Consider the following 23,776-nt stretch of genomic DNA (forward strand, 5'->3'; position numbering starts at 1 on the left):
CAGAGTGTCACAAATAAATGAAGGAAATCCCAGCTATTTTCTCGATTAGCTTTTGTTCCTTAAGGTTTACCCCAAATAAACTGTTGCCCTGACTAACTGATGGTCCAATTATCTGGAATCCACTAAATCAAGTCAAAGATATCAGTAATTTTTAATCATGGAAAGGTAGTTTTACCAAAATTATATGTTCTATACTTAGAATTGGATGAAAATTACATTGAACGTGGAACAGTCTATGTCCTAAGCCTACACTGGTGTCACTCCTCAACTCTTCCTATGCTACATCAACGGCTACATTGGTGCTGTCTACTGCACCTACGTGGAGCTCGTCAACTTCATCAACTTTGCCTCTAACTTCCATCCTGCCCTCAAATTTACCTGGTCCCTTCCCCACACCTCCCTCCCCTTTCTCAAATCTCTGGAAACAGCTTATCTTCTGATGTCTATTATAAACCCATTGACTCTCACAGCTAACTGGACTAACCTCTTCCCATTGGGTTACTTGTAAAAAGGCCATCCCCTTCTCTCAATTCCTTCATCTCTGCAGCGTCTGCTTGCAGGATGAGGCCTTTCATTCCAGAATGAAGGAGATGCCCTCCTTCAAAGAAATGGCTTTCCTTCCTCCACCATCAATGCTGCCCTCAACTGCATCTCTTCTATTTTGTGCATGTCTGCCCTCATCCCATCCTCCCGCCTTCCCTCCAGAGATAGGATTCCTCTACTACCACCCCACCAGCCTCCGCGCCCAGCACATAATTCAACTTAACTTCCACCATCCCCAACAGGATCCCACCACCAAGCACATCTTCCCCAGCCCCACACTTCCTGCTTTCCACAGAGATCGCTCCCTACATGACTCCTTTGTACATTCAACCCTCCCCACTAATCTTCCTCCTGGCACTTATCTTTGCAAGTGGAACAAGTGCTAGACCTGCCCCTGCACCTCCTGCCTCACTACCTTTGAGAACTTCAAACAGTCTTTCCAGGTGAGGTGACATTTCACCTGTGAGTCTGTTGGGGTCATCTATTGTATCTGGCGCTCTAAGTGTGGCCTCCTGTATATCATTGAGACCCGTCATAGATGGGTAGACCACTTCGCCGAGCACCTACGCTCCATCGGCCAGAAAAAGCAGGATCTCCCAGTGGCCACCCGTTTTAATTCCACTTCCCATTCCCATTCTGATATGTCAGTTCATGGCCTCCTGTACTGTCGCAATGAGACCACACTCCGGTTTGGAGGAACAGCACCTTGTATTCCGTCTGGGTAGCGTCCAACCTGATGACATGAACATCGATTTCTCAGGCTTCCAGTAATGCCCCCCCTTTCACCATTCTCCATCCCCTTTTCTCTCTTGCACCTTATTTCCTTTCCTGCCCATCACCTCCCTCTGGCTCTCCTCCCCTTTATTTTCTTCCATGGCCTTCTGTCCTTTCCTATTAGATTCCCCTTTCTCCAGCCCTATATCTTTTTCGCTAATCAACTTCTCAGCTCTTTAACTTCACCCCCCCATCCCACCATCCCAGTTTCACCTATCACCTTGTTTCTTCCTCCCCTTCCCCTTCTAATTCTGACTCCTCACCTTTTTTTCTCTAGTCCTTATGAAGGGTCTTGGCCCAAAATGTCGACTGTACTCTTTACCATATAATGCTGCCTGGCCTACTAAGTTCTTCCAGCATTTTGTGTGTGTTACTTGGATTTTCTGCAACTTCATATTTACTCTTGTTTGTGAAAATTATATTCATTCCTTTTTGTTCCTTACAGTTATGTAAATCATGGTTATTTTGTGAAGGCAGAATTAGGCCTTAGTGTAGATTATATCTGAAGTTCTTGAACAGGATAGTGAATTCATGATTCAGTGCTTGTGTTTCAATATAGAGATTGGGATCCAGTAGTATCAACAAAGAGTGGTATGACAGCTCCCCTGTCTTAGCTGATTAAATCATTGTGGTGCAGGATAGATAGAAATACTCTTTTGGACCCAACATCTAGGTTCCTCTTTAGTTTGGCCTAGAACCCTTCCATTTATTCAATTGCCAGAAACCAGTCCTGAGAATGTTCGGTTGTAGCTTTCTGTTGTCTGATTTCCAGCTCTACTTCCAACCAAGTACTTCATATAAACTTGTTTGGGAATGAGTGTTTTTGAAGTGTAATTTTGACTACTCATGTCAGTCAGATCAGCAATAACTGGCACTATATACGTGCTCTATAAGCTTGTGCTCATGGTACACATTTCTAGTTTAAAATCTGGACTTAAATATGTACTGATTAATTAAAATAAACCCGACATATTTTAGTGTAATAGCAGTAACCTAGATTTAATTGCCTGTTATTAAGATTTTGAAATGGTAACATTGTCAGATGGATGAAGAAGAGCAAGGTTATTCTAACCAAAATATTCTTATGCTAGTGTTGGATCTCAGCTGATGTATAGGAGGCCACATTGGGAATGGGAGCACTAAATACAATAGATGTCCTTAATTAACTTGCAGGTGAAGTATCACCTCACCTTGAAGGACTGTTTGGGACCATGAATGGTGGTGAGGGATGAGTAGTCAGTTGTCCCACTTGCAGGAATAAGTGCCAGTAGAGAGACCAGTGTGAGGGGCAAGAGGAGAAAGGGGTCATGTAGAGAGTGATTAAAAGCATTTAACTGATGTAAGATAACTGGAACACCATTTTATCCTGGGTTAGTGATCTTTATAACATGAATCTGCAAAAAACTAGCATGAGAGGGCACAGTTTTAAGGTGCTTGCAAGTAGGTATAGAGGAGATGTCAGGAGTAAGTTTTTTTTAATGTGGCGACGGTGGTGGAGGCAGATACGATAGGGTCTTTTAAGAGACTCCTGGATAGGTACATGGAGCTTAGAAAAATAGAGGGCTATGGTAACCCTTGGTCATTTCTAAGGTAAAAACATGTTCGGTACAGCTTTGTAGGCCAAAGGGCCTATAGTGTGCTGTAGATTTTCTATATTTTAAAAAAAAGATGAAGCAGAGTGGAACAGACATTTGATTGCTTTGTCAGGATCTCCAAGGTTCAGCTGTCTATGGCCTGGACTTGAGTGTGACTTGGGTTCTCATTCACCACCCAGCATTCTTGTAGCATTCCATTCATGCTGTATTCCTCAGGTTGTGATTGACCCTCTAAGGTGATTCCTTACAGTCAATGCCAAATATCCCAGGAGGTCACACAATTTCCTCATAGCTGCCTATCAGCTTTCATGGAGCACTGATCTCTTTGAAAATGAGGCATTAATGGCTATTTTCAGATGGGTGATATCTTTCCAAGTCAGTATTGTTCATGACTTGGAAGGGAAGCTGCAGTTGTGATGTTTCCCTGCATGCGCTGCCCTGGTCTTTCCAAGTATCAGGTTGGGATGTGATTTTGGAGTAACCTTAGTGAGTAATGGCACATACAGTAGTTCCTGTGGAGGAAATGGATGTTTAAGATGGTTTATAGGATGTCTTTCGAGTAGACTGCTTTGTCCTGGATGGTGCTAAGATTTTTGACTGTGTTGACACTGCACTAATGCAGATAAATGGAGAGTATTCCATCACATATGGAGTGTATTCTTGACTTATGCATGGTAGATGGTGGAAAGACAGTGAGGCTCAGACATTGGGCATTTGCTATAGGATACCCAGCCTCTGTCCTGCTCTGGTATTGATGTGGCTGCTCCAATGGAGTGTCTGGTTAGTGGTGACTTCTAGGATATTAACTATGTCAATTCTGCAGTGATAATGCCATTGAACGATAAGGACAGATGATTATACTCTGTCAGGAATGATTAGAACTTGGTTCTTTTGTGGTTTGAATGTTATTTGTTGCTTATCAGTTCATGTCTGAATGTTGTTTAGGCACTGTTGAATGTGGGCACTGGCATTTTCATTTCCTGAAGAGTTGCATCACTTCATCATCAGTGAACTATTTTGGCTTTATAACAGGTGGATCATTGATGAACCAGCAGTGGCTTGTTGGCACTAGTAGATTGTACTGACGAACTTCCGCGATGATGTCCTGAAGCTGGAATGATTGAACTCCCATCGTCACAACCATCTTCACTAATTGTGTTTTCCCTTTGGTGATCGTTGACTCGAGGCACTTCAAATTCTTTTTTTCTTTCATTGTTTTAATCATCTACTATTTCAACAAAAGTCACCTAATGAAGACTAGCCTAAAATTATAATAAATGAATTATGCTAATGACTCTGTTAATGAATTTGTATTTTGTAGGTGTTGCAAGGTGCACAGTTAATTGCAGTAGCTTCTGCTGAACATCAAACCAGTGGAGTAGATGGATCACCATTGCAGGGAAGTGACATCCAAGTGCAATATGTACAGCTTGCACCAATAGCAGATCATGCTACAGCAGCACAAGTGAGTAAGAATGTGGATGAAGTCAGTTGATAACTTTTCATTTTTGTTATTTGCCTTAATGAAGAAACATTGGCTCCAGTAATGTAACTTCAGTTTAAAATATACTGACTAGATGGGTCAAATGGGTTGTTTCTGTGCTGCAGTGTTCTGATTCTATACAGATTTGAATTGTATGATGATCGAGTGATTATTAGTACTGATTTGTAGGTAAAGGAGCATTCTTTTTAATCTTCTGGGAAGAATTCTGAAAAAAATATTATTTTAATGAAAAGAGCAGAAAAAGAAGCAGAGGGAAGGGAGATGGCCCTACTCCTCTTTAGACAGAGACCTCACTATCCTGGAAAAGATTCATAACAGGAGGGAGGACTTTTTTTGTTTTAGTGGCACCAGAAAACAGTCAACAGGAACAATTACACTCTCCTAGGAGGAGATGATGATAGAAACGAGCTTTAAGAAGTTCTGGTACAAAATGACGCAAGGTAGGAAGAAATCTCATAACTTGAGCAAACTGTGAAAGGGAGAGCTCAACACCTACACTTGCTGTACAGCTTTTAGCCGCAATACCATGACCAATAAGGTATCATACTACCTTCATCTGATTACCACTCACCACCACCACCACCATCTTCAAAGACAAGCAAGCAGTCTCCTCCCTTCATTTCACAGTCAGAACCAGGGAGAGGTACTTTCTCTTCCTCCCCAGCATTTACAGAGAGACATGTCCTTTCTCTTCCCTCCCACAGATGTGAATAGAACCCCTTTCCTTCTTCCACACATGTTTGCAGACCCATTCAAGTAAGACAGCTTAATTTTATAAATGTACAGTCTTTATCTTAGTCTCAGGTGGCAATGAAATCAGCCTTCGTCACTTTGGACAGAATGAGTAGCCTCAATGGGGAATGCAATGGACATTGCCAAAATGGATTTGGGAAATTTAAAAAGCTGGTTGACATTTTTGTGAGTTTTGTGTAATAAGAGAGTTTCTGTTAGCATGGATGTTTGGAATCTTTGCACATCCCCTGGTTTGTGAAATTTTCAGTTTCATAACATTAACTCCAATTTTTTGACCTCATTGACACTTATGTGTTTTTAAATGAACTCTCTTTGAGATGGAGCTAGGTCAACAAATTGTTCCGTGATCATTTAAGTATTAGGACACATCAGATTTAAAATTCACAACTCTCCTTTTCAAACCAGTCATCAAAAGCACTGGTATGAATTAACTTACTGGTCAAGTGTGCTGGCTCCTTGGGTTCCACAGGTGGATATATTGGTGGTAGTTGTACCACTATCAAGAAAACTTAGCATGTCATCCCACGACTGCACTTTGCAAAGTCTGATTATCTGTCTGTACTTGCAATTCCCAGCGTATAGGCAGAGACTAAAGACCGCAACGTTAGTGTGAAGACTAAGAAGGTAACATCAAGGGAGACAGAGGGACACTTGCAGTCGGTGGACTGGACAATATTCAGGGATTCGCCTTTGAGTCTGAATGGATACGCTACAGTTGTCACTGATTTCATTAAAACCTGCATAGGTGAAGATGCCTTCGAGAACATACTGGATATACCCAAGTCAAAAGCCATGGATGAAGCAAATTTGTAATCTGCTGAGGGCTAGATCTGTGCATTCAAGACTGGTGATCTAGATCTACAGTATACAAGGAGTCTAGGTATGACCTATGGAAGGCTATCTTGAGAGCGAGAAATAATTTTGGTTGAGGATGCACATCAGCTCTAGCATGGTTTGCTGGCCATTACTTCCTACAAAGTGAAACCCAACATCATGAGTGGCTGTGATGCTTCACTCTCAGATGAGCTCAATGCCTTTTATGCAGCTTTGAAAGGGCGAATAAAACCACATGTATGCAAATCCCTGCAGCATCCAGTGACCCTGTGTTTTCTGTCTCAGAGGCCAATGCCATGGTAGCATAGCAGTTAGCACAACATTATTACTGCTCAGAGCGTTGGAGTTTGGAGTTCAATTCTGATGTTCTCTGGAACGAAGCTCTGTGCATCCCCCCATGGAATATGTGGGTTTTCCTCTGATGTTCCAGTTTCCTCCCAAAGTCCCAACATGTACTGGTAGGGTAGATTAATCAGTCATTGTAAATTTCCCTGTGATTAATCCTAATCCCCTAACCCGGGTTACATCAGGGTTGTCAGGGGTTGCTGGGGCTGCGCGGCTCAAAGAGCCAAAAGGGCCTATTCTGTGCTGCACCTCTAAATAAATAAATATCTTTCAAGAGGGTGAACGCTCGCAAGGCATCAGGCCCTGATGGTGTACTTGGTAGGGCTCTGAAATTCTGTGCCAATCAACTGGCTGGAGTATTCGAGCATATCTTCAATCTCACTGCTGCAACTGGAGGTTCCCACTTGCTTCAAAGAGACAACAATTATACCAGTGCTCAAGAAGAGCAGTGTGGTCTGCCTCAATGATGATCACCCAGTGGCATTCACATCCTCTATGATGAAGTGCTTTGGTCATGGCTAGAAACAACTCCTGCCTTAGCAAGGACCTAGACCTGATGTAATTTGCCTATCACCACAATATATCTACAGTGGATGCAACCTCACTGGCTCTCCATGAGACCTTGGACGACCTGGTCAATTATGTCAGGCTGCTGTTTATTAACTGTAGCTCAGCATTCAACACAATCATACTCTCAGTTCTAATCAAAAAGCTTCAAAACCTGGGCCTCTCTGTACCTCCCTCTGTAACTGGATCCTTGACTTCCTCACAAGGGAGCCCATATTCTGCAGATCAGAAATAACATCTCCTCGCTTTCACCTCAAGGATGTGGCTTAGCCCACCGCGCTACTCTCTCTACACCCACGGTTGTGTGGTTAGGCACAGATTAAACACCATCTATAAATTTGCTGATGACACAGCTATTGGCAGAATTTCAAATGGTGGTGAGGAGGTGTATAGGAACAAGATAGGTTAGTTGATTAAGATAGGTCACAGCAACAACCTTGCCCTCAATGTCAGTAAGACCAAGGAATTGACTGTGGACTTCAGGAAGGGAACATCACAGAAGTACACAATTCATCGAGGGATCAGAAGTGGAGAGAATGAGCAGTTTCAAGTTCTTGGGTGTCAACATCTCTGAGGATCTATCTTGGGCCCAACCTGTTGTGGCAATTACAAAGAAGACATGACAGTGACTATATTTCATTGGGTGTTTGAGGAGAAATGGTATTCACCAAAGACTCTAGCAAATTTCTACAGGTGAACCGTGGAGACCATTCTAACTGGTTGCATCACCACCTGGCATGGAGGGGCCATTCCACAGGGTCAGAAAAAGCTGAAGAAAGTAGTAAACTCAGCCAGCTGCATTGTGGGCACTACCCTCTGCAGCATCGAGGGCACCTTCAAAAGGTGATGCCTGAAAAAGGGCGGCATCTTTCATTAAGGTTCTCCATCACCCAAGACATGCCCTCTTCTCATTGCTACCATCAAGGAGGTGGTACAGGAGCTTGAAGACACACACTCTATGTTTCAGGAACAGCTTCTTCCCCTCAACCATCAGATTTCTAAATGGACAATGACCCATGAAAGCTATCTCACTTCTTCACCCTCTCTTTGTGCACTATTTATTTATTTGTTAATATATACATTATATTGCAATTTTTATTACCATATATTGCAATGTACTGCTTCTGCAAAACAACAAATTTCATGAAGTATGCCAGTGATATTAAGCCTGATTCTGATTGAGATTTATTTCATGTAAAATGATTATGATAAATACAGATCTTTGTTTCCCATGCATTCTAGTTCTCATCAACATATTAAGAAGGTGACAAATTGAATTAGAAAATCTAGATTATTGTTTTCCACCTATTAATTAAGTAATTGAATTAGTTCAGCAGGTAAACTATTTTAATATTTCACAGGATTAGGAATAAACTTCATGTACTAGGTGTGGGCATCCATGGTGAAGCTAGCATTTATTGCTCACCTCATATCAGCTTGAGAATGTTGCGGTGAGTCATCTTGATTCCTTGCAGTTGATCTGTTGATGGTACTCTTACATTGTTGTTGGGTAGTAAGCTGCACAACTTGGAGACACTGATAATGAAAGAGCAGCTACCGTATATGTTTCCAAGTCAGGACTTTGTAGATCCTGAGAGGGATGTTAATAGTCTGTAGCATATTCATGTACCTGTTGTCATGTACTTTTAGATAGTAGAGGTCATGCGTTTGTGAGAGAGTGGATTAATTTTGAGCACAGCTTTAGCTCTATGATCATTGCTTATAGTACCTTTCTGTTTTATTTTCTTAGCCTAATCTAATCATTTGCCCCAATTCACCCTCCAGTCACCCTGTGATTTCTCCCCAAATTTATTCCTCCTTGATATTCACTCTCTGTAATGGGTGTATTCAATGGGCCAAGCTGTGCGTTGCCTAAGGTCCTAGAGTGACAACTTGAACATCCCTTGTTTTGAGAAAAAGCAAATCAGTTCAAGCAACAAACGCATTCTTTGATAGGGTGATTGACACACTCAATAATGGGTGCAAACAGGAATTGGAAAAGTACTTAGTGAAACCATTGCTGATATGGAGAAAATACAAGGAAATTGAAGTGTAGAGGGATTGACTAGATTATCCTTTGAAAGAACCAGTGCATATAAGATGTACTGAATACCCTTAATCTTTTCTGCACCATTTCATAATGTGATGTTTACAATTAAAGGAAAATTATCACAATGTATAAAAAGTAAAATCTCTCAGAATTGGATAAATCTATGGATTATAGCAGCATTGACTGGTTCTATAAATAAAGAAGCTTTGGGTCTTTGACAGAAAATTAAAATGGTTTATTTTTGTAAACCTATAATTTACCCTCTAGCTAATATATGTTTAACTTATTTTAAAGATATATATTTAAAGAAATGCTTATTTGATGAATAACAGTTGTGGTTTCTATCAAATGCATCTGTATGGTAATGTGGCCATGTTTTTTTGCAACTGAGCTTGGTGTATTTCAAAATATAGATTTTTTTTAGGCTACTGCTTTTGGCATGATTTTATCAATAAAGAACAGAGAGTACAGATTACTGGCAGATGTAGCAGACGTGCAGTGTTCCAAAGTCTGTGGAGGTGATTGTAAGCCCTTGCCAAAATACTGAGCCAATTGGAATTTCACTAGTTTGATTGTACTTGTGCATAGTCAGCTTATCTTGGTGTGAGGTTTGGATTAGTTTTCAAAGTGATTAAACTCTGTCTTTTCTGCCTGGAATCTTTTTTTTGCTTTTGTTACCTTTCAGGAAAAGAAATATAAATGCATAAATCTGATGACAGTATTTTTATGTATTCTATAACTTCACTCTGGAGTTTAAAGATGAGTCTATAAGTTCAAGATGAACCGCAAAACACCTTACAAGTTTTTTGATAAGGATTAATTTTTGTATTACAGAGGTTAGGAATGTAATTCAAAAACAATGCTGAGTCATGAATTGGAATTGGTTTACAGTATTATTGTCGCATGCATCAGGGTACAGTGTAAAGCTTGTCTTGCATACTGTTCACATCATTACACAGTGCATTGAGATAGTACAAGGAAGACAAATAACAGAATGCAGCTACAGAGGGAGTGCAGTGCAGGTAATCAATAAGGTGCAAGATCATAACGAGGTAGGTTGTGAGGTCAAGAGTCCAAGAATGAAGCCTTGTCCTACGAGGGAACCATTTAATAATCTTATAATAGTAGAGTAAAACATGTCCTTGAGCCTGGTGCTGTGTGTTCTCATGCTTTTTGTATCTTCTACCTAATGGAAGAGGGACAAAGAGAGAATGTGCAGGGTGGGTAGTGTCTATGATTAATGTAGCTGCTTTACTGGAGTATAGACAGAGTCCATGGAGGAGAGGCAGGTTTCCCTGATCCGCTGAGCTGTGTCCACAATTTTCTGCAGTTTTTTGTGGTTACTTGCAGAGCAGTTGCCATGCAAAGCCATTATGCATCCAGATAGGATGGTTTGCATGGCACACAATTAAAATTAGTATGGGCTGTTGGGACATGATAAATTTCTGCAGCCTCTTAAAGAAGTAAAGGAATTAGTGAGTTTTCTTGGCCGCGACATCTATATGGCTGGATCAGGACATGCTATTAGAGATGGTCAGTCCTAGGAGCTTGAAGTTCTCATCCCTCTCAGTATCTACAAAGTACAATGTTGATGTAAACAAAAACATATACAGTGCCTCCTTCCTGAAAACAATGACTGGCTCTTTTGTTTTGCTGACATTGAAAGAAGGGTTTTCTCATAACACAATATTACTAAGTTCTCTATGTCCTACCTGTACTCCCCACTTATTGTATTTGAGATAGGGTCCACTACAGTGGTATTATTTGAAAGTATAGGTAGTTTAAACCAAATTTGACCATGCAGTCATGAGTAGAGTAGGGGGCTGAGCTTGTAACTTAGTGGATCACCCATGTTTAGAGTAATCAAGCTAGGGGTGTTGCTGTGTATCCTTACTGACTGTAGTCTATTGGTCAGGAAGTCAAGGATCCAGTTGCAGAAGGAAACCTTGACTCCCATGGTCTGGTGCTTGGTGATATTTGGAATTATAGTATTGAAGGCAGAGTCTATAAACAATGGTCAGTGTTTTTACTGTTCAGATACTCCAGAGATGAGTGTAGTGCTAGGGAGATTGTGCCAGTGAAAGATCTGTTTTGGAAGCAGGTGAATTGCAATGGGTTGAGGCTGTCTGGAAGGCTGGAACTAACATGTTGGGATGGGTGATCTTCTTCTTAAGCCCGCCTCCACTGACAGCAGCTCACCAGAGTCCTCTGCCCTGTGCCAGTCTTTCAAGTTGTCCTCAGGTGAAGCTCTTCTTCAAAGATTCTCCTCCTCCCAGGGATGAGGTGCTTGGAGCTTCTGTTGGCATTTCCGTAACACTGGGATTTTGCAGGATGGGATTGCTAGCCCCATGCCCAACCATCCTCCATTCCCAGCCTGGATTGGGACCATCCATGGAAGAGTTGGGATGGATGGTGACAGACCCATTTCCTTCTGTTTGAAACATGCATAGAATGTGTTCAGCTCATCAGAAAGCTTATAAAATGCTTTAAGCACAGGAAGTGTTAAATTACTCCAATGTGGTAGAGCATATTGAGTGTTGGTGAGAGGGATTATAAAAAACAAAGTGGTGTGTTAGAATAGTTTTAATGGTTTTGAAACTCTGGAGGGGTAGTAGAGTTTAGAGAGTACAGAGAGCCAAGGCAGGATGGTGGCACTCATATTGATTTTTAATGCAGTATCCTGCTGAAGTCCCATTTTCCATGGCTGGTGATGGCTGCCCCTGTAATGCTCTCTTTGTGGAGTTCAATGCAGAAGCTGATTATTTCCCAGCTTAAAAACTGTCAGGCAGGGAAACCTGCTACTGAGTCGTCTACTGCTAGAAAAAGCCTGGTGTAATTACATTCAATATGGAAATTCAGATGCAGGAAACATGACAATTTATTTATTTGTTAATTGAAATTAGTGTGCAAATATGTTTTTAATGTTTAAAATGGTCAGACATTTGTAATCAATAAGAAAATACAAATGGCTGAGCATGTGGCTGACTGGGAGGTGGTTGCTGCATTCCTTTTCCACTCACTGTGGCTAGGTTTCCCACACTACCTACCCCCTCACCAGGGCCCCAGTTCCCCTGCTCCCTTTCCACTCACTCGGCACTCTGTTCTTGCACTCCCTTCACTTGCTGGAGCCCTGGTTTCTGAGCTCCAGAGCTCTGATTTCTTTGATTCCAGAGAGGAGGGATATTTTTGATAAGATTAGCTTGGAGAAACTGAGCTGTTTCCCTTCATATGAAGAAAGTTGAAAAGAAATACAAGAAAGATATACCAGATTATTAAAAAAAAATGGATTACAAAAACAAAGAAAAACTATTCTCAATAACTGATTGTACAGTGCCTGGAACACAGATTTAAGCTTTTATTGAAGAGATTATGGGGAGTAGTGGCAATCTCTTGGAACTCACTGCCTACAAACTGGTAGAAGTGAAGAAAAGGAAACTGGATGTGCATGAGCAAAACAAACTTGCAAGGCTGTGAGGTTTAAGGGAGAGAATGGAACCAAAATACATGAGAAGACTGTAGCATCTATAATGATAAAAGGATTGGCAGAGTGACAGATGTAGACTGCTTCATATTATTAAGAAATTTGGAATATTGGGAGCAATGCATTCAAGATTGAATGTAGGAGAAATAAACAAGAAAGTAAGCCAAAACATTTTACAGAGAGAATTTTGAGCTATCATATTATTCCATTTCTAAAGTTAGTGGTTGAAGCAGGAGCTTTACTAAAATTCATATTAATTGAATAGTCAAATAAAAGGGAACAGGATAAATGGATATAGGAATGGAACACAAACGACTCTGAAGGTCTGTACAAGGTGGCGGCATGCTTGGACTCAGCAGCCCCACTCAGGCTCCAACCAACGGTGAAATATTTTGTCATGTTCACCTTTTCCATGACCCAAAAACAATCTGTAAATCTACCTCACTAGCAAGTGGAGTAATACAAGTGCTGTTCAGTTGTGGACGAACGCAGGGAGCGGGCTCTCACTGCCCGATCTACTACAGCTACTTGTGAAGAGCCCATTGGAAGCAGTGTGCTCGAACACTAAAGCACAGTAAGTGCACCAGAATTAAAGTGAGTTTCAAAACAAATCCCTGCAAGCTTGCACTCTCACCAATTCTACTCGCTAATGCCCGATCGCTGGTAAGTAAACTGGATTACCTGCGTCGGAACCAGTAGGAGATGAAGGACTGTTGTGCACTTGTCCTGACAGAAACATGGCTTTAAGACACTATTCCATATTCAGCCATCCAGATAGAAGGCCTAATCTCCTTTCAGGCGGACAGACTGGACTCGTGAAGGGGGACCGTGTATCTACATAAATAAAACACTGGTGTGTGAACAGCCAGGTAGGTGGTAATGTCCCACTGCTTATCATGTTAGAGTTTTTAATGGTGAAGTGCACCCCTCTCCCCACATGCTAGTGCCTGGGAATTGTTGCATTGCAGGAGTTCCCCAGTGCAATCTGCAATCTTGAAGCCACTCACCCTTCATTGTCGCTGGTGACCAATCATGACAGCTTAACAGTCCTGCCAAAATTCTACCAGCACGTGGACTTTGCAGCCAGAGGAGAGAATATACAGTATTAGACCTGGTTTATATCAACATTCGTGGAACCTACAAGGTTATCTTCCACCTACACCTTGGATACTCAGACCACATATCAATTTTGCTAATCCTTCAATGCAGACCACTGGTTAAACAAGTCAAATCTGTTGGCAGGGAGATCAGGACATGGCCAGAAGTTGCCACCTCAGCATTGCCGGACTGCTTCAAAGGCTCAGACGGGAGCATATTGAGAGAGGTGGCTACCTATGATGATCACGTCAACATTGATAAATTTGCGGGATTGGTGACTGGCTACATAAGAAAGTGCATTGAGGACGTTACCGTGATTCAACACTACACTGCCAGAACAAGCAGTTGTGCACTGCTTCGGGATCGGGATGCTGCTTTCAACTCGGGGGACAGGATGACTAAAGTCAGCAGGAGCTGCACTCTCCCGTGTCATCAGGAAGGCAAAGGCACTTTTATGACACCAGGGACACATGGTGTATGTGGCAAGGTATACGAGCCATAATTGATTACAAGTCCACAGTGACGACACCTCACTTCTTGATAGGTTGAATGCTGATGTTGTTGTTGAGTGGTTTGCTGAGCTGGCTTGTTAGCTTGCAGACGTTTCATTACCCAGCTAGACAACATCATCAGTGCAACTTCGAATGAAATGTTGGTAATTGCTTGTCTTTTATGTGTCCTATGATAGTCAGTTTGCATGTGTGTGTGGGTATATGTGCCCTTTCTATTGGTTACTGATTATGTAATCTGTGATTGGTTGGTTAAAATCTGATTGGATGATAATTGTTGTCCGGGCTGTGTTAGTTAACCGTTATGTAGGATTAATGTCATCCTCTTTAATTGACGTGTGTTATCAGGTGTGAATTGGCTCTTGGCTCTGGACTGATGACTTGACGCTGAAGTGGGACGTAAACTGGGTTCATTTCAACATGCTTGTTGATAGAATTCTGTGTGGAGAACAAAGCCTCTAAGAATTCTTGGGCTTGTTGTTGATGGGCTTGGTCTGGGATAGTCACATTGGTCCAGTCGAATTGATGTGCTTCGCTGTCACAATGTATAGATGCGAGGGAAAGCTGATCATGATGGCTTACAGCTAGTTGGTGTGTTGATAGCTTCCTACCAGTCTATCCAATATAATGCTTGTCACATTAAGGTTTACATCCCACTTCAGTGTTAAGTCTTCAGTGCAGAGCCAAGAGCCAATTCACACCTGATTACACGCGTCAATCAATGAAGACGACATTAATCCTACATAACGGTTGACTAACAGAGCCTGGACAATTAACATCTAATTGGATTTTAACGAACCAATTACAGATAGAAATGGCACATACACCCACACACACATACAAACAGACTAATCACCGGACACATAAAAGGCAAACAATGTATATCACCAACATTTCATTTGAAGTTGCACTGATGATGTTGCCTAGCTGAGTAACGAAACGTCAGCTCGGCGAGCCATTTAACAACAACATCCTCAACCCAAGCTACAAATCTTTTCCAACATCTTAAAGGTTGAATGCTTTTTATGCATGATTTGACCAACCAAGTGATGTGACATTGAGGAAAGCCCCCTCTCTTCCTGAGGAACAGGCACAATGTCTGACCACATCCAAGGTGAGGAAGACCTTAGCCAGGGTAAACCCACGCTAAGTTTTAGGGCCAGACAACCTACCAGGTTAGGTGCTGAGGGACAAGTGCGGCCCAGCTAGACAAGGTCTTAATAGACATCTTTAATATCTCTGAAATAGTTCACTCTCCCTGCAGAATGCAAGGCAGCCACCATCATTCCAATATCCAAGAGAGCAATGGTGACTGGTAACGGATAATATGAAATACCACCTTCCAGCTACATTGGACCATTTCCAGTTTGCCTTCTGCTCAAACTATTCCACTGATGATGCCATAGCCTCAGTCTCCTACTCCGTCCTGGCTCACCTAGAAAATGATGCCTTGTATGCCAGGATGTTGTTCATCAACTTCAGCTCGGCGTTTAACACAATCATTCCTTGGAGGCTGGTGGGTAAACTGAACTTGTTGGGATTCAACATCCCTCTTTATAAATGGATCTTGGACAACTTGTTGACAGAAAGACCCCAGTCAGTCCAAGTTGGCAGCAGCATCTCAGTGCTAGTTACCCTGAGCACTGGTGCCCCCCAGGATTGTTTGCTCAGTCTGCTGCTGTTCATGCTGCTGACTCATGATTGCACTGCTAGAGGTGGGAGAGAGTCTTGTCAAGTGGTGTGAAAACAACAACCTGAGTCACAGTGTGGATTAGACAAAAGATTTGAGTGTGGATTTAGGGAGGGTGCGGGTTGATCATTGTCCATTGCATATCAATGGTTCTGCTGGCAGAAAGAGTAAAGACCACAAACTTCCTTTGTGTGCACATAATGGACGATCTAATGTGGACCCACAGCATCTCCTCACTACTCATGGCACATCAGCGTCTACACTTTTTGAGGATACTGAGGCGTGAAAGGCTCCCTACCCCCATTCTAACAGCTTTCTATAGCAGTACCACCTAGAGTGTCCTGTCTGGCTGCATCATTATGTGGTATAGAAACTGCAAAGCAGTGGACTGCAAGACCCACAGAGGACGGTAAAAAAAAACTGAGAGGATCATTTGTGCCTCTTTCCCCTCTATTTGTGACATTTACTGGGAGTGTTGCAGATGAAGGGCTCAAAACATTGTTGAAGATCGCTACCATCCATAATCTCTTTGATCCATTACCATCAGGAAGAAGGTTTAGAAGTATCAGGACTAGGACTACCAGACTTGGTAACAGTTTATTTCCTCAGGCCGTGAGACTAATGAATACCCTACCAAGGTCTTGTCACTAGAAAAGCGAGCTGTCTGCTGATTACTGTGCTGTGCTTTACTACATGCATTTTGAATTATATTTTATTATTTATAGTATAATATTTTGGTGTATGTGTGATGGGTGTTGTGTGGGTGCACTGTAGTCCAGAGCAATGTTGATTCATTTAGTTGTGTATGTTATGTACAGTCAGATGGCAAAAAACTTGAAGTACTGACAGGAGAGGGGTTTGACTTGTGGAACATGGCCCATATTACAAATTTCCAGGTCATCCATTCATTCATCAAGAAACATGAGTTGGAAAAATAAAACTTTTTGTTGATATATTTGCTTTTTTTCTCCACGAGTTCCTCGAGAAGAATTTTTATTCTGTACATCAAATATTTAATGATTGTGAATTCTATAAGGGTGAATTTCCACAACCTGAAGGCTGTAACACAGGAGTCACCTATTGGTAATCATCATGAACAGTTATTCAAGCACAAGGAAAACATCGATTTGTTTTTTGAGCTGAATGGCCTGCCTCTTTGTTGCAAGCTTAGAAATTTCCATGTATTGGGGATAATTTCTCATCTCTTGTTATTCTGATTATAAATCTTGTTAATAGATGGAAAACATTCCCTGAAATGAATTGTAAGTTCAGAAACTTTTAATTTCTTAATGTTAAAGAGTGAATCTTAAATTAATCACCTATTGTGCAAAACAATACTTTGAAATGGTAACAACAACACACACAAAATGCTGGTGGAACACAGCAGGCCAGGCAGCATCTATAGGGAGAAGCGCTGTCGACATTTCGGGCCGAGACCCTTCGTCAGGACTAACCGAAAGGAAAGATAGTAAGAGATTTGAAAGTAGTGGGGGGAGGGGGAAATGCGAAATGATAGGAGAAGACCGGAGGGGGTGGGATGAAGCTAAGAGCTGGAAAGGTGATTGGTGAAAGTGATACAGAGCTGGAGAAGGGAAAGGATCATGGGACGGGAGGCCTCAGGAGAAAGAAAGGGGGGGGGGGAGCACCAGAGGGAGAAGGAGAACAGGCAAACAACTAAATATGTCTGGGATGGGGTAAGAAGGGGAGGAGGGGCATTAACGGAAGTTAGAGAAGTCAATGTTCATGCCATCAGGTTGGAGGCTACCCAGCCGGTATATGAGGTGTTGTTCCTCCAACCTGAGTTTGGATTCATTTTGACAATAGAGGAGGCCATGGATAGACATATCAGAATGGGAATGGGACGTGGAATTAAAATGTGTGGCCACTGGGAGATCCTGCTTTTTCTGGCGGACAGAGCATAGGTGTTCAGCGAAACGGTCTCCCAGTCTGCATTGGGTCTCACCAATATATGAAAGGCCACACCGGGAGCACCGGACGCAGTATACCACACCAGCCGACTCACAGGTGAAGTGTCGCCTCACCTGGAAGGACTATCTGGGGCCCTGAATGGTGGTGAGGGAGGAAGTGTAAGGGCAGGTGTAGCACTTGTTCCGCTTACAAGGATAAGTGCCAGGAGGGAGATCAGTGGGAAGGGATGGGGGGGACGAGTGGACAAGGGAGTCGCGTAGGGAGCGATCCTTGTGATAAGCAGAAAGAGGGGAGGAGGGAAAAATGTGTTTGGTAGTGGGATCCCGTTGGAGGTGGCGGAAGTTATGGAGAATTATACGTTTGAAATGGTTATTTGGTTACTTATTTTAGAAATTTAAGTGAAGGAATCCTTTTTAGAGCATTTTGAAATTTGGAGAAGTAATTCTTGATGTTTGTCTCCAATGACCAGTCAACTGAGTGATGGCATTGGTAGATATAACTGTAGATCTTTAAAGCACAGGAGGTGAAAAATGGTGCACAATCTACTTTCTGATTCTATTCCTGCAGAGGAGGGGTCTATTTTATTGTATGGAGGTAATATGCTACTGAAATAGGCAATATAGTAATTTGATATGTTTTAGTGGAGCTGTCATGAGTTCTATTCATGTCTGCAATAAAGGGAACTACAATTCATGCCTTCTTTTCATTCCTGCAAAGGAGAACTATGCATTCCAAACTGTTAAATGCTGCATATTCTCAAAAACTAATGTTATGTTAGTATGTAGGTGTAAAATCATGAAATATTTCATTTTGTATGGGCAGTCATTGGGTTACATACGAGTTCCGTTTCTGAGTCCGTCTTTAAGTCGGATTTGTACGTAAGTCGGAACAAGTACGTCCGGTATTATTTAGCGTCAGTTCGTCACACGTTTGTCTTAGTATATAGTATATATTTTACCTTTCTATGCATATAAAACACTTAAGAAACGTATGTATTCCAATAATTAGACCACTGCATTGCGTAGTAATAATTGTAGCTTTCATTGGGGCAGGGTGTTTCACATGCTCCATTACTCTCACTTTATCTGTTATCCTTTAAAATTGTTCAGATTGTTGACTGACTGTAGCCTAACGCTTTTCCAATGACCAATGGCGTTTCACATCTTTCCAAACGCTTTATTATTTCCACTTTATTTTCAATCGCGATCGCTTCCCGTCAATGGAACAGAAACACTGCAGGCGGCGGCTCCCGACCTGCACCGCTCCTGAGGCCCGCTGGGTCCTAAGGTCCACCGCACTGAGACAGGCTAAATGGGACAAGTGGGGGTTGTGCTGAGTTTGGGTATTTGATCCTCCACAATATTCTGTGTGGGTATTTAAACGGGAGGTGGCAGTGTTTTTTTTATGAGGTTGGGTTGCAAGCTCGACATCAACCTGGCACAGATGGTAAGGGAGTCACTAGATCGACACCAGCCCAGCACGGGAGCACACTGTCACTGGATCGAACCTCCGTTCTCGAGCCCGGCGCTGATCTCACTGCACCACCAGCCAACCGGAACTGGGGGCGGGGGGGTCAGGTGAAACTTACTAAGAAAAATTTAAGCCAAATACAAAGTGAAACTCTTCACACAGTGTCAATGGCAACGATTTAAAATGGCAGATGGCGTTCTCCTTCCTCGGTTCGTAAGTACGAGTTGTCCATAAGTCGGACGTTTGTAACTCGGGGACTGCCTGTATTTAAGTATTCATGAATCCAAAGCCTTTGACATTTTCTATTGGTCTTCACTGAAAGTTAGCATATGCTTACTCTGTCCCTGTCATTTTGATGCTCTGAGTAACTTAGTGCAACATGTTTGGTCATATCATCTAATAATCTATGAATTGATTCATAGAAATGATGTGGTGTGATAAAAAGGACTGAGGAACTGAATAGGTTTTTGTTCCATGGATTTTTATTCAGTGCATATTCAGCATCCTCTTTCTTTATCTCTCCATTGTCACCAGTGGTATTGTCCTTCCCTTGATTATCATTATTTTCTTCCAAATAGGAGCCAAGTTCAAATTTAATAGTCACTGAACCATACACATGAATACAGCCAAATGAAACTGTGTTCTTCTGGGGGGTCAAGATGCAAAACGCAGAACCACAGTCACACACAGCACAAGCACATAACATTATAATAGCAGAAAACCATACAGTTCCAAAAAATACAAAAAAAAATAGCCCTGAGTGTAATGGCCTGTATATTGATGATGCGTGTATGTTGTTCTAGAGCCGTGTTTCTGCAAGAACAGCCTACAGCGGGTCCTCTTATTGTGCAGTGTAGCTGCAGTCAGATACAATCCAGTTTGTCTCTCACCGAGTGAAAACTGGACAGTAGCACTGATGGGGGCAACAAGCCTTCAAACCAGTGTGGAATTCAGTGGCATACAGCTCTGGCATCCTCTTCCTCAGCAGCTGCAACAGGTGGTCCCCAAGGCATGAATGAGGACCGGTCCGCACCACAACTGAGACAATGCCGCTTCCCCGCTTTTGGTCTCTTCAAAGAACCCGTGAATCAGGCTCGCAGTTTTCTACATTACCAATGTCACAACACAAATGTTCAAGTCATTCACCCTCTTCCATTGGATCGTGCACCACCAGTGATGCCTTTTACCTTGGATGGCTGATGCAGGCTTCAATATGGTGCGCAATAGTCGCTATCTAGCAGCTTGCTAGTGGACTAGACCTGCAATTCTTTGTGTCTTTGATATCCAGCAGTGTATTATGATTGTGAAAAAGGCATAAAGGATGATCAATCACCTTTCTTTGGATCCAGAGAAGCTGCTGTGTCTGAGCGCACCACCATCTTATAGATATAGATTCTACCATCAGTGGCATTTCACTGAAATTACACACCTTTAAAATAGTCTCTACTTGAAAATACATAGATTTATACATTATGAAAAAAGTTAATGAGGCTGAAAGTTTGAAGTATCAACAGAAAATAGTGTAAATGTGCAAGAGATCAGGCAGCAATTTTAGGTTGAGAAACAAGCTTGATTTGTCAAGTCAATAACCTATCATTGGAATTTTGTAATGAAAAGTCAACAACATTAAAAAAGGCATACCATCCACTTGCATGCTGGTGTCTCTAGCAAAATTATCTATATTTATTCATTGAAGCCCCAAATCCAGTATTGCCATGGGCTTAAGCAAGAATCAACATCTTCTACTGTGCATGCATGTTGCCAGCTCCACTTCTGCCACACTGGTGGACTTATTATGAAACCCAGCACAAATTACTGTAGACTTCGAAGTTTTCAACCTGATAATCTGACTCATGGATTCTGTGCCAGGTTTAGTCTGGTTCAAGTACAATGAAATTAAACAGAAACAAAAAAAATTTCTTTTTCATCCCACTTCCTCTTGCAATCTGATTTATGGCTTTCTTTCTCATGTATCAAGTCCTTTTGTTTGAGTAGTCTGATGGTTAGTATTGAGGCCACTTCACTCCAGATTTCAAGTGATTTTCAGAGTTGAGTTTGTTTTCTACTTAATTATAATTTGGAGGGTTATTTCAGTGAAGCCATGACAGAAGCATTAAAACCTATGACAAGTGCCCTGTCTGCCCCTCTGCTTCAGAAGCATTGTTTCCTTCCTCTGTGCAGAAAAACAGTCTACTCTGGTGACAGTAGGATTTGAGAGTTGATTGCCTACCAGCCTCAGTCCCAGAGGCCAAGATGCATGTTATTTTCTTGCCATGCTTTTGAGACATACAATCTGTCCTAATACCATCCAGGTGTTAATGAATGGAGTCAAGTGTCCAGATATATGAAAGTTAGACATTAGACATGAGACATAGGAGCAGAAATAGGCCAGTTGGCCCATTGAGTCTGCTCCACCATTCAATCAATGCTGATCCTTTTCTGCCCTCCTTAGCCCCACTCCCGGCCTTCTCCCTGTAACCTTTGATGCCGTCCAATAAAGAACCTATCAAGCTCTGCCTTAAATACACCCAACGACCTGGCCTCCACAGCTGCCTCTGGTAACAAATTCTACAAATTCACCATCCTCTGTAAAGATATTTCTCCACATCTCTGTTTTGAATGGACACCCTGCTATCCTGAGACTGTGCCCCCTTGTCCTGGACTCCGTCACTATGGGAAACACCCTTTCCACATCTACTCTGCCTAGGCCTTTCAACATTTGAAAGGTTCCAATAAGATCTCTTGTCATCCTTCTATATTCCAGCGAGGGCAGACCCAGAGCCATCAACCATTCCTCGTATGATAACTCTTTGATTCCCCAAATCATCCTTGTGAACCTCCTCTGAACTCTTTCCAATGGCAGCACATCTTTTCTTAGATAAGTAGCCCAAAACTGTTCACAGTACTCAAGGTGAGGCATCACATCCTGCTCTTGTATTCAAGGCCTCTTGAAATGTATGCTAACATTGCATTTGCCTTCCTCACCACCAACTCAACCTGCAAGTTAACCTTTAGGGTGTTCTGCACAATGATTTCCAAGTTGCTTTCATTAGAGATTTTTTGATTTTCTCCCCATTTAGAAAATTTGCACATTTATTCCTACTACCAAAGTGCATGACCATGCATTTTCCAATATTATATTTCATTTGCCCTTCCTTGCCCATTCTCCTAATCTAAGTCCTTCTGCGGCCTACCTGTTTCCTCAACACTATCTGCCCCTCCACCAATCTTCAAATCATCTCCAAATCTGGCAACACAGCCATCTATTCCATCATCTAAATAATTGATATATAGCATAAAAGGAAGTGGTCCCAACACCGACCCCTGCAGAACACCATTAGTCACTGGGAGCCAACCAGACAAGGATCTTTTTATTCCCACTCGCTGCCTCCTACCAATCAGCCAATCGTCTAACCATGCCTGTAACTTTCCTGTGGTACCATGGGCCCTTAACTTGGTAAGCAACCTCACGTGTGACTTTCTGAAAGTCCAATTGTATGACATCCACTGCATCCCCTTTATCTATCCTACGTGTAAACTTCTCAAAGATTTCCAACAGGTTCATCAGGCAAGACTTTCCCTTAAGGAAACCATGAGGACTTCTCCAATCTTGTCCTGTGTCACCAAGTACTCCATAACCTCATCCTTAACAATTGAGTCCGACATCTTCCCAACCACTGAGGTCAAGCAAACTGGTTTATAATTTCCTTTCTGCTGCCTTCCTCCCTTCTTAAAGAGTGGAGCGACATTTCCAATTTTCCAGTCCTCTGGCACCATGCCAGGGTTCAATGATTTTTGAAAGATCATTTCTAATGCCTCCACAATCTCTACCACTAGCTCTTTCAGAACCCTAGGGTGCAGTTCATCTGGTCTGGGTGACTTATGTACCCTTAGGTTTTCAGCTTTTTGAGCATCTTCTCCCTTCAGTAACTACACTCACTTCTCCTTCTTCACACACCACAAAATGTGGCACACTGCTAGTGTCTTCCACAGTGATGCAAAATACTTATGTAGTTCATCTGCCATCTCCTTGTCCCCCATTATTATTTCTCCTGCCTCATTTTCTTACTGTCCTTTATCCACTCTCATCTCTCTTTTATTTTTTACATACTTAAAAAAGCTTTTACTATCCACCTTGATATTATTTGCTGGCTTGCTTTCATATTTCATCCTTTCCTTTCTTATGATTCTTTTAGTTGCTCTTTGTAGGTCTTTAAAAACTTCTGAATCTTCTTCCCACTAATTTTTGGTTTGTTGTATGCTCTCCCTTTTGCTTTTGCATTAGCTTTGACTGTCATAGCATTGAATGTTTCTTCATTTTTGCAATACATCAATCCTGCACTTTCTTCATTTTTCCCAGAAACTCACACCATTGCTGTTCTGCTGTCATCCCTACCAGCATGTCCTTCCAATTTACTTTGGCCAACTCCTCTTTCATACCACTGTAATTCCTGTTACTCCACTGAAATACTGCTACGTCAGACTTTACTTTCTCCCTATCAAATTTCAAGTTGAACTCAATTATATTGTGATCACTGGTTCCTAAGGAGTCTTTTACCTTCAGCTCCATAATCACCTCCGGTTCATTACGTAAGACCCAATCCAGTGTAGGCGATTCCCTAGTAAACTCAACA

At 42.0% G+C, this 23,776-nt stretch overlaps 1 protein-coding gene across 8 annotated transcripts in view; it reads left to right on the forward strand.

Moving 5' to 3' along the window:
* banp (BTG3 associated nuclear protein) overlaps positions 1-23,776 on the forward strand; it is a 172,504-nt gene that overhangs the window by 141,970 nt on the left and 6,758 nt on the right. For all 8 annotated transcript variants that reach the window (XR_012101914.1, XM_073070169.1, XM_073070167.1 and 5 more), the window contains one exon: positions 4,234-4,377. Coding sequence is in view for 7 of the 8 variants with exons in the window: in XM_073070169.1 (XP_072926270.1) it covers positions 4,234-4,377 (144 nt within the window). In the remaining variant the exon portion in view is untranslated. The remainder of the gene's footprint in view (positions 1-4,233; positions 4,378-23,776) is intronic.

This window comes from Hemitrygon akajei, chromosome 17, assembly GCF_048418815.1.
Source record: "Hemitrygon akajei chromosome 17, sHemAka1.3, whole genome shotgun sequence".
NCBI classification, from domain to species: domain Eukaryota; kingdom Metazoa; phylum Chordata; class Chondrichthyes; order Myliobatiformes; family Dasyatidae; genus Hemitrygon; species Hemitrygon akajei.